Source organism: Armigeres subalbatus, chromosome 3 (genome assembly GCF_024139115.2).
Source record: "Armigeres subalbatus isolate Guangzhou_Male chromosome 3, GZ_Asu_2, whole genome shotgun sequence".
NCBI classification, from domain to species: domain Eukaryota; kingdom Metazoa; phylum Arthropoda; class Insecta; order Diptera; family Culicidae; genus Armigeres; species Armigeres subalbatus.
Window position 1 is genome coordinate 250,411,011 of NC_085141.1, and position 11,262 is coordinate 250,422,272.

At 40.7% G+C, this 11,262-nt stretch overlaps 1 protein-coding gene across 1 annotated transcript in view; it reads left to right on the forward strand.

The window, feature by feature from the left end:
* The window catches only part of LOC134227936 (limbic system-associated membrane protein), a 42,801-nt gene extending 33,768 nt beyond the window's left edge, over positions 1-9,033 (forward strand). Inside the window, exons 3-7 of the mRNA XM_062709647.1 lie at positions 7,438-7,647; positions 7,722-7,840; positions 7,903-8,047; positions 8,108-8,749; positions 8,808-9,033. Of these exons, the coding sequence (XP_062565631.1) occupies positions 7,438-7,647; positions 7,722-7,840; positions 7,903-8,047; positions 8,108-8,749; positions 8,808-9,028 (1,337 nt within the window). The 3' untranslated portion in view covers positions 9,029-9,033. The remainder of the gene's footprint in view (positions 1-7,437; positions 7,648-7,721; positions 7,841-7,902; positions 8,048-8,107; positions 8,750-8,807) is intronic.
* The last annotated feature ends 2,229 nt before the right edge of the window (positions 9,034-11,262 follow it).

Here is an 11,262-nt window from a genome sequence, read left to right on the forward strand (position 1 = left end):
AAGATACAATTAAGTGGTGGAATTCAATGGGATTGTATTAACTCGTCTTATGACAAGTGTTTTATAATTATGTTTTGTGTCTCTTGGAGAAGATTGAATGTGTGATCGTATCTTTTGGATATGAGCTGCTTATCTGAGCATGTTTTGTGGTGGATTGATGTGTCATTCGGTGCACTAGAGCGACAATTATTGATATTAAAACCACGACTGGTACATCTACCCCATTTGGTTGGAAATGGAATCCAGTCAAATCATAAACGGTAAGGACGGTAATAGGAAGTGATGCTTAAATGGTTCTTCTACATAAATAAATCATACTAAGAATAATTTGCACGAGAATTACTGATTTACACATGCTAATGAGTGGTGAAGAGGTCCCAAGTAGCCTTGCAAATAAAGGCGCAGCATTGCCAAATTCGGAAACAGCCAGTTCGATGTTTAGCTATCGCCTTAACCTGTTGCCAAGTTAGATTTCGGTCGACTTCTTTTATTTCTTTATTTAGGCTGCGCCGCCATGATATTTCGTTTCCGCGCTTACGTACGGTGTGGTCGACCGTTCCCGAATTTCAGTTGCTATCGGCATCTGGTGACGCATCCTGGCGGGAAAACCGGTAGTCCTCTACGGACACGAGACCTGGACGATGCTCGTGGAGGACCAACGCGCAATTGGAGTTATCGAAAGGAATGTACTGCGTACCATCTATGGTGGCGGATGGTACGTGGAGGAGGCAAATGAACCACGAGTTGCATCAGCTTTTGGGAGAACCATCCATCGTTCACACCACGAAAATCGGAAGACTGGGATGGGCCGGGCACGTAGCCAGAATGTCGGACAGTAATCCTGTGAAAATGGTTCTCGACAACGATCCGACGGGAACAAGAAGGAATAAGAAGACAATGTGGATCGATCAAGTGGAGGACTATTTGCGGACCCTCCGCAGACTGCGTGGTTAGCGACGTGCAGCCTTGCACCGAGCTGAATGAAGAAGACTTTTATGCACTGCACAGGCAACTCCTGCATTAGTCTAAAAATAAATAAATAAACCGAAAATAGATCTGGCCTTGCTTCTTCTTTAAAAATTTGATGGAAATCAGACGAACAATGCGTCCATACCATTTATATTACATTCCAATTTCGAGCCCAAAATCCATGGGAAAGTCTGTGCCCGCTTTTTTTGAAAATCTTTTCACCGACATGACACATTTTGCACAGCGATGCGCCGATGCAAAAATAGTCGGTGACGGCACACGCCATTATAGGACAAAAACGCAGTCCTTGCTTACACATGCATAAAATCGATCAGAGACTTATTTTTATAACATTGATGAAGCACTGTTTGATTAATCGAAGAAAAAAACCGTTTGTAATTCCAGGGTGTCTACTCATCTGTAAAAACAAAACTCCCTGATTTTTCCAGGTTTTTTCCAGGTGTTTTACATTAATTTCCAGGCAAAAACAAACTTGTCATATATAAATTTTAGCACCAAAGTAATTATTTCAAAAAAGTAAATATTGCAAAAAATACTATTGTAAAGAATATTTTGGTGGCTTCACAAAAACAATGTTGTAAATTACTTAAGAAATTCCTCCAAGAACTCTTTCGCAAGTTCACCCAGAAATTGCTTTAGCCATTCAATCAAAATTCCTTCAGGAATCACATAGGAATAAAGAGACTTGAGAAAACTTCTTAAGGAAATGTTCCGGAAATATGTTTGAGAATTTTTTCAGGAAATCTTTCAGAACTTCTTACGAAAAATACTTCAGGAAATGTGTTGATGCAAAAATATGAGTTTGCTGGGTCCATGACGTTAGGCAAATACCTTCTTTATGTCGTGGGCTGTTTTTGGGGCATTTTATGCTTAACATCCTTTTTGCCTAACGTACTCATGGCTAATGTCCTTATACCTGTTCGCGTGACCAAAATCTAGTTTATTCTAGTTTGTGACCAACATCTATTTTGCTTGGACCTAGCAGCCAAGGTACCGGTACTATAAGTGTCAAACTGCCTATCGAGATTACGCCATTTATGATAATAAATATCATGATAAACAACAACCTGATGCCATCCCAATACATTACATTTTCTTTCTCCGCTTTAAGGTCACTCCTGACGGAATCCAAGATTAAAAGTGCTCGCGTTTTCGGGGGCACACCACTCGATACGGAAGCAACGCACAACTGTTATTTTTATTATTTCACGCATGCTGCGACGCAGCAAAGCTAAATCAACAAAAATGACAGTTGTGCGCCGCCTCTGAATCGAGTGGTGTGCCCCCGAAAACGCGAGCACTTTTAATCTTGGATTCCGTCAGGAGTGACCTTAACACGATATTTATAACGATAAATAATCTGATCGTAATCTGAATAGGCCATTAAGCTTATTGAAACATATTTTGGCAGAATAATATCAATGGTTTCAGCGCCACTAGCGTTCTATTACTGTAAAACCCTTCGGAAAATGCTTCGAATATTTTTTTGAAATTCATTGGGATTTTTTAGGAACTTATTCAGAAGTATCTTGAGGAAAACTTTAGAAAACACCTGGAGAAGTTTTTCCGGATAATTTGCGTTAGGGAATTCTTTCCCGAGCAGGAGAGATTGGCTGAATAATACCTAATTATTATTATTGATACCATACTCTGTTATGAACTAGCCCTGCATAAGAGGTATCAGACCCAGAATACCAAAGGAATAATACCAAAAAAGGAGTTTCTAAAGGTATTTTCGAAGTATTTCCAACCCGAGCAGGAGCGAAGACCTCGATAACAGAAATTGGTATGAACTAGCCTTGCATAAGAGGTAAAATACCAAAAAATAATACCAAAAACTTATATGCACAATACTTAAGCCATAACATACTCAGTTATTAAATTGAATTTCAGTACCAAATGCATAACCAATTAGGGTAATTCGTCAAATGTTGAACGGCTAATTTCTTCGCCTATTGTTGAACGCACGTGCAATTCTTATGGGAGTTCAACAATAGGCGACAAAATTAGCCGTTCAACATTTGGCGGTTTCCCCTATTATTCGTTTGGTATTGAATGACCTAAGCATGTTATGCCTCTAGTATTCTGCATATAAGTTTTTGTTATTATTTTTTGGTATTTTACCTCTTATGCAAGGCTAGTTCATACCAATTTCTGTTATCGAGGTCTTCGCTCCTGCTCGGGTTGGAAATACTTAGAAAATACCTTTAGAAACTCCTTTGAAAAATCCATTCGGAAATCCTTCGGCTATTCTTTCAAGACTTCCTTTAGCAAAAATCCTTCACAAATCACTCTGCACTTTTTTTTAAAATCCCTCCAAGTTCCCTTTCGGGAATTAATTAAAGAAACCATACAAAAAATCGTCCGGAAATTTGTATTGAAATTCCTCCGGTAATTCTTTTTGGTTTTTATCTTGGAAATTCCTGCAGTAACAATTTAGAAAATTGCTCTCTTTGTAAATAATTTAGAAAATGGATACTCTTTTAGTGATTTCTTTGAATAATTCCTTGGAAAACTAATTTAGTATTTTTTAATATATTCCTAAAGAATTTCCGAGGGGATACTCAAAAGAATTTACAAAGCAATCCCTAATTGATTTCCCGAATAAATTCATAGATTTCACCAAGAATAGCTTCGGAAATTCTCCAGGAATTCTTTAGAAGATGGCAAAACGTTTTTTGCGGAGCAACGATCCATTAACGTTCGCTAAATTTTCAATAGATTTTATTGGTATATTTATTCAAATACTTCTGAGGATATTTTCATCTTTTGAGAGAATTTCACGTATGGTCACCGGGTATTGAAATTTCTCTGATTATGTCAGGATTTCCCTGATAATTCCAGGTATTTCCAGGTTGGGAGAAATTCCCTGATAATTCCAGGTTTTCCAGGTTTTTTCCAGGTAGTAGACACCCTGAATTCAGAAAACAAAATTTAAGCTCTTTTTAGTGGAAAGTACAGGGTTGTTACGGAGATCCTGAAATATTTTCCGCGCCAAATCCGCGCCGACTAAAATCAAATCCGCGCCATTTCCGCGCGACATGAAATCCATTCCGCGCCAAATCCGCGCGATCCAGATCTAAATTCTAAGCAAATACACGTTAAAAGTCAATTTTTGTATAACAATTTATTGAGCGTCTTCTCTTCAAGTTCTTTTTTTACAATTAGGGTAAAAGACCCAATTGTGGAGGAACTAAGCGCGTTCCACCACTGTTTCTTCGCTTACACCACATCTATATTTCATGTCGCTTACCTTAAGTATTTATTCAACAGCTCATCAATGATATTTTAATCGAAACATATTCCAAACGCTGCAGAAACCAATATTGTTACCTAAAATGATACCTCCAATTATTGGTGCAGTGTTCCAATAGTTGCGGTATTTTTTATTTTGTGTTCCTATAGTTACGAATCCCATTGTTTTCTTATGGGACTCGCAACTATTGGAACACTACCGCAACTATTGGTGCAAAGACGAGAAAAAGATAAGGTATTTTAATGATACTTTACCGATTTGGAGGGATTTTCTTATCTGTTTTCTTTTATTTTGAGTAATGACATGTCAACAAATTGATAGACAATATGGGTTGCTGCGTTAAATACGTAGATTTTGTTAAAATAGCACTACCGCAACTATAGGAACACCCACGACTATCGGATCTTTTGCCCTATTACTGATTTCAAATATGATTTTAAACTGCCACATATGTTTGTATCAAAATGCTAATAGGACTAATAAACCGGCAGTAAGTATTAAAACCCTTCTATTATCAGTTTTTTTGTTGATAGTACTTTATAAAATTCGGCACAAAGTACGTTGATTACAACTGAATGAAGGCCAGATTTGATCATAATTTATGAAAAATATTAAAATATCTGCCAAAACCGCAATTTCTTTTAAAGTAATTCATTGCTTGCTTAGATATTGAGGAATTAGATAATGAAGCTCCGTTTTTAAACAAAAATTCTGTGAAACAAATATTTGAATTCATATCAAGAAACAAATAATACAAAATCTAACATAGTTGCTCAAGCTCCGTTGATTTTTAAGCCAGAATCAAGCGTAAATTCCTTCAAAAATTCCAGAGGAATATTTTTAGAAATTTCAGAAGAAATTTCTTTGGAAATATGCAGAATATTTTGCTTAAACTCCAACAGAAATTAGTCCGTCATTTCTACTTCAATTCTTGTAACAAGCTTTTCTAAAAATTCACGCAGAGTTTTTTTGACCATTCTTACTGGAATTTAATTTAATAACTCTGAGAACTCCTGTAGAAATCCATCTTTCGAGCGCCGATTCATCCCAAAGATTTCTGCGGGTCATCCTCCGGAAATTCTCCCGGAAATTTTCATGGAAATGTTTGCAGACATCCAACTGCCCTTGGATCTGCTGACGTTCAGAAGTTGCTCCAAATTGTCGGTGGAAATTCTTTCGAGAACATCTGTGGGAATTCCTCCGAGTATTTTTACAAAAATTCCCCTGGGAAATTATTTTGTAATTCATTTGTAAATTTTGTCGTGAGTTCAAGTAAATTCTCCACAAATAACCTGCGGTATATCTACAGAGCTTACTTGCAGAAATCCCTTTATGAAATCCTACGGAAATCGCTTTTCTAAGAAATTCTTGCAAAATTGATTGGTGACTTCCTGCGGAAAAACTCCCGGTTCTATTTTTGAGCACTTATTAAAGACATATCTGTGATCATCGCTATAACTCTTTTGTAAATTCAAGGCGGCATTCTTTCCGATTTTCTATAGTCATTCCTGCGGTCACCGCTCCAGGAAATTCCTCCAAAAATGTCTTTATAATTTTCCGGGTTTTTAATGCTGCAGAAATCCTCTTTACGTTTTGGAAATTTATTTGCAAGGAATTTATACAAGAATCATCATGGGGTCCTTGTGGAAATTTCTTTAGGAAGTTTCTTCGTTTTCTGTTGGTAATCCTGTGAAATACCACCGGAGTTAACCGAAAATATCAACCCGCCAGAGGCCAGAAATAACTTTTGAGAATTATCTTCTAATTTTTGATCTACTTTCTGCGGAAGAACTTATTAAAATTAGGCATCTGCATTAAATCACAGAATATGTTTATGTTTTCAATTGTTGTATAAACCTTTATTCGTACTAGATGAATGTTATAAAGGAAATATAAAATGTTCCAATATTATGAAAGAATTCCTGACGACTTTTGAAAAATGATATGCTGAGTGGTTCATCGTAAAAGAAACAACCAATCAGAAACTGACAAATATCTTGGAATTACGAAGAAATTGACAAAATGAAAATGGGCGTTCATGTCCTTCAATATGCATGGTTTGTGTGCGTCGTGTTTTAGAATGGATTAAAATGACAACAAGTGGAGTATCACTCCTCATAACATTTGTTTAAATAATGCTTGAGAGTGTAATTAAATAAGGACTTGGACATATACGAAAAATAATAAACCGTCTAAGACGAATTAAGTACTGTCCATTTAATTCCACCAGTTAATTTTCGTTATCTTTGCAGATACGTATTTCGACCACAACTGTGTGGTCGTCTTCAGTGTCTTGTACTTGACTCGACTTGAGTCAAGTACAAGACACTGAAGACGACCACACAGTTGTGGTCGAAATACGTATCTGCAAAGATAACGAAAATTAACTGGTGGAATTAAATGGACAGTACTTAATTCGTCTTAGACGGTTTAATACATTCCACTAAAAGAGCTATATATATTTTTCCGAAAAATAATGTTATAATTAATAAGCTTGAAACGCAAATTTATTCTCAGCAACATTTTGTAATGAAATTAAGCCCATCTAGATAGGCATAAAACTAATTTTCAAACAAACTTCCTTAGATTTTTTTAGAAATTTCGACCTAAAACTAAATCCGCGCCAAATCCGCGCGAAACCCTAAAATAGTTATGTAAATCCGCGCCAAATCCGCGAAAATCGCGAAATCCGCGTAGTCGTAACAACCCTGAAAGTATTCAACCGTCTAAGACGAGTTAAGTACTCTCCATTTAATTCCACCAATTATTTCGATATCTTTGCAGATACGTATTTCGTTTGTAATTATTTTTTAGAAAGAGAGAAAAATATCAGCGACATCGATATTTTGATTGGATTATAGTATCGAATCAAATATCGTTATTTTGAAATATCTAAACGCGTATATACTGTCCATTCAGTTTGAAAACTGTGTATAACAAGGCAGTCCCCTTAACTCAATTAACATCTCCTACAGCCTTAACTTTCAGATCTTTATCAGTATAAGCATATGAATGGAACCAATTTTCCACTACAATGTACACAGCATTATTATCCAATGTGGGATCCAAACAATTTACAATAGCCGACCAACGCCGAACTGTTTATTGGGATGATGATAATTCAGATTTATGACAAATGAGATGAGAAATGCGTTCTCACAGCTTTTTTCCTATCATTTACCATCGTCTAGCTCCGTACCGATATGTTCGATGGTCGCGAGATGATATGCTACTGGCGGATTCCAGATATCCAGAGCTGACACCACCGCCACGGGTCCGACTGTGGAACAATGGCAGTCTAGAGGTGGACCAAGTTCAGATGGACGACACGGGAGACTACACGTGCGAAATTATCACCGAGGCGGGGCGGGCACTCCAGAAGCATGCTATCCAGGTGCAGTGTGAGTTCATATTTTGATAATTTCTGATTCGATGTTTCAAATAACATATAGGTAATTACTTTCAAATTGAACAGATCCTCCTAACATATTGATGTACCCAACCGATCGGGTGGATGTAAAGGTTGGCCAAATTTTAGAAATCGTTTGCGATGCATCCGGAGTTCCACTGCCTTATATCACCTGGACGTTTAAGGTTTGATCACCTTGATATCAATATGACAAAATAATTAAAATTTAATCTCCATTGGATTCCAGAATGATAATAGCAGTACTACATTTGATAATAATCGAAAAATAAACGTTCTAATTGAGGATAAAGATTATGCCGGTCCGATAGAATGTACCGCAACCAATGGCGTTGGCGATCCAGTCACAGAAATTCTAGATGTATTTGTGGATTGTGAGTATTATTTAATTTCAACTTGATCATCTTTATTTAACAACAATTTAAACGTTATAGTTATACCTGAGATAACCGTCAAAACGAATCCAGTTCACACAAAAGTCGGTCAGAATTCTCAACTGGAGTGTTTAGTAACATCTGCCCCAACTGCTTCCGTCCATTGGTTCCACCGAGGACTACCCTTGCCATCGGATCGACGGTATACCAAGCATGACAGCATTGTCGGTGCACACCAATATTACACTGTCTATCGGCACGTCCTGTCCATCCGAAACGTCAAAGACGCCGATCTGGGACACTACGAATGCAAAGCTGAGAACAAAGTCGGCATCAAGGGAGCCCACCTCGAACTCACCGGGCGACCAATGCCAGCTTCTTTCAAACCTTCCACAGAAATGTCGTCCCCGACGACACACAACCTGATCTGGCAGGTGGAGAGTTTCTCGACTATAATTGAGTACAAGTTGAAATTCCGAAAGATCCCTTCGGGAAACATCACTCCCAGTAAGCGGTTTCCTAACCTTCCTTGGAGTGAATTGATTATTCCGTCCGATGGCTCTGCCGGTCCGTTGCATAGCACAGGCTACACGTTGCAGGGTCTACAAGGAGCCAGCGTATACGAAGTCGTTGTGTTGGCCAGGAATCGGTACGGGTGGAGCGATGCCAGCAATATATTGAGGTTTGCCACCGGAGGGGAAGGTAAATATGATCGGCGAAGAGTAATATCCGTGCTATCAGATTTTTTTTTTTATTTTAGTTGAGTTGGAAGATTCAGGATCTCAAACGACGGAAACTATCGAGTATCCGAGCGAGGGTGAATATCCCAGCATTACGGATAATGCCATCGCAGACGAGGTATACGACGAGTTATACGGAAATGTGAATAGAGGAGTTGGATTTGGTCAGAAAGTAGAATGCCTTAGTTTACTGATAATTGTACACAGTCTGTATTTGTATGCATGGATAATAAATTCATAATCTAGGGTGTACGGTTTATTTATTTGCGTAAAACGTAGAATGCCTTTCTATCCAGTTAGTTCGTATTCGCTGCCGAAAAACCGCGCTGCAACAAATGTGGCGAACCCCACCTAACTGACGAGTGCGACAAAATGGAGGTGGCGACTGTGGCGACAAACATCGGGCCACTACAAAGGGCTGCCCCAAACGAGCCGAGTTACTGGAAATCCGGAAGAAGGCTTCCACCAGAAACCTTCCGAAGAAGAACCGTGTTCCTGTAGTCAACGAGGTGAACTATGCGGCCATCACGGCTCCCCGTCGAGCGATTCCAATCCTCCCATCGTTACAACCGCACAAACGACTGGCAGCGGCAGCTGCGTCGGTTCAAGCTCCAGCACCATCAACACCATCCACCAGCGAATGGCCCCCACTCCCTTCTCCTGAGTTCCGTCAGCAGCCGGAAAACGAAAACGGCCCCCTGAAGAATCTGCTCCGCTGTACACCCGGAGCAGCTGATGCCGATCTTTGCACAGCTCGCCACTCGACTGCAAACCCCGTTTCAACCAGGTCTTCACTCTTGGCATGTTCATTATTGAAAATGGCTGCTAGGGTGGGCCTGGTCAACTGGAACGCTTGCTCGCTCAAGAGCAAAAGCATCGATCTGGCTGATTTCCTCGAGGGGAAGGAGATCGATTTGGCGTGCATCACTGAAACACCTCGAACTTCCGCATCGTACAACTCGACCGGCCGTCCAGGGGAGGTGGCCATCGCACTTCGACATAACATCAAATGTCGCCTACTGCCAAGCTTCCAGCTGAGCATCATCGAGAACATCGGTGTCGAAGTTACAACTTCCGTCGGTACAATCACGCTCATCGCGGCGTACTGTCCAACTCAAGCTAAACCCGGCGATGGTTCATCGGCTGCCCTTCGGAGGGACATCGTCAACATAACGCGGATACAAGGCCAGTACATCATTTCCGGCGACCTGAATGCCAAACATCAAGCCTGGGGCAACAGTCGCGGCAATCAAAACGACACCATCTGGAGTAACGGCATAGAGGAAGGCCACTACACGAAACTGAGCGCGAATTCCCCCACTCGGCTGAGTCGGTCCGGTGTCCACGCAACCCTCGACCTAAACATAATTAACATGAGCGTCCACGTCTCGCAGCCGGTTGTCTACCAGGAGCTCAGTTCGGATCACTGTCCGGTGGTGGCGGAAGTGGGCTTCTCGGTCAATCGGCATCAGCAGTTGCGGCAAAACTACCACCGAGTCGACTGGGGCCGGTTCCAAAGGTGCGTCAACAACACCGTCGACCACGTGGCGTGGCCGGTAATGCCTGGAGCAATCGATCGGCAGCTGCGTTCCATCGAGGAGGCGATCTCGGTGGCCCGAGAGCAACATGTACCGACGGCTCGGCAGGTAAGCAACTTCCTACACATCGATACACTCACCAAAAAGTCGATTCGATTGCGGAAAGTCGCTCGCAGGCAGCTTTTTTTTACAAGGGAGAATGCATTTACACACTAACCCAGCACACGTGCATTGTAGTTGCCAAACTACCACACGGAAGTGTACTGGAGTGTCGGACTCGACCGTATCGGTAATACCGACTAAACTCCCTTGGGCTCATGCTCTGTTGCACCTCTGTCATGCCGTGTGGGTCTGACTTGTGTGCCCACCCTTCTCATGCCATGTGGGTCTGACTTGTATGCCCACCTTTATCATACCATGTGAGTCTGCTCACCTCTTTCATTCAGTTCGCGCTGACACATACTACTCTAGTCATTCGACCTAACACTCGCTCTGGCATCCCTTGTGGGACATTTCGCTTAGGTTCCCACTTCTGACATACCATGTGAGTCTGACTCACCTCGTTCATACCTTATGAGACTAGCTCAACTCAAACATACCGTGTGAGACTGATTTGTATGCTCATTCCTATCATACCGTGTGAGACTGACTTGGATGCTCACCCACGCCGCGGGGTATCAGTAGTCATAGGAACCAGCGTACTGGACTGCCTGAGCTCAAGGCACGCTGCAATCGAATCACAAAAATTATCAAGGCCAGAACGGTGGACCTAAAAAATAACGATCTCTCGAATAAGATCCGCACTCTCCCAGATTATGCTAAGCCTTTCTGGAAAATGACCAAAATACTAAAATCCAAGCCTCGGCCCATTCCACCTTTGATCCCACTAGACAATAATAGCTCTAAGGATCGCATTGATAACTCCTGCAGAGAAGGT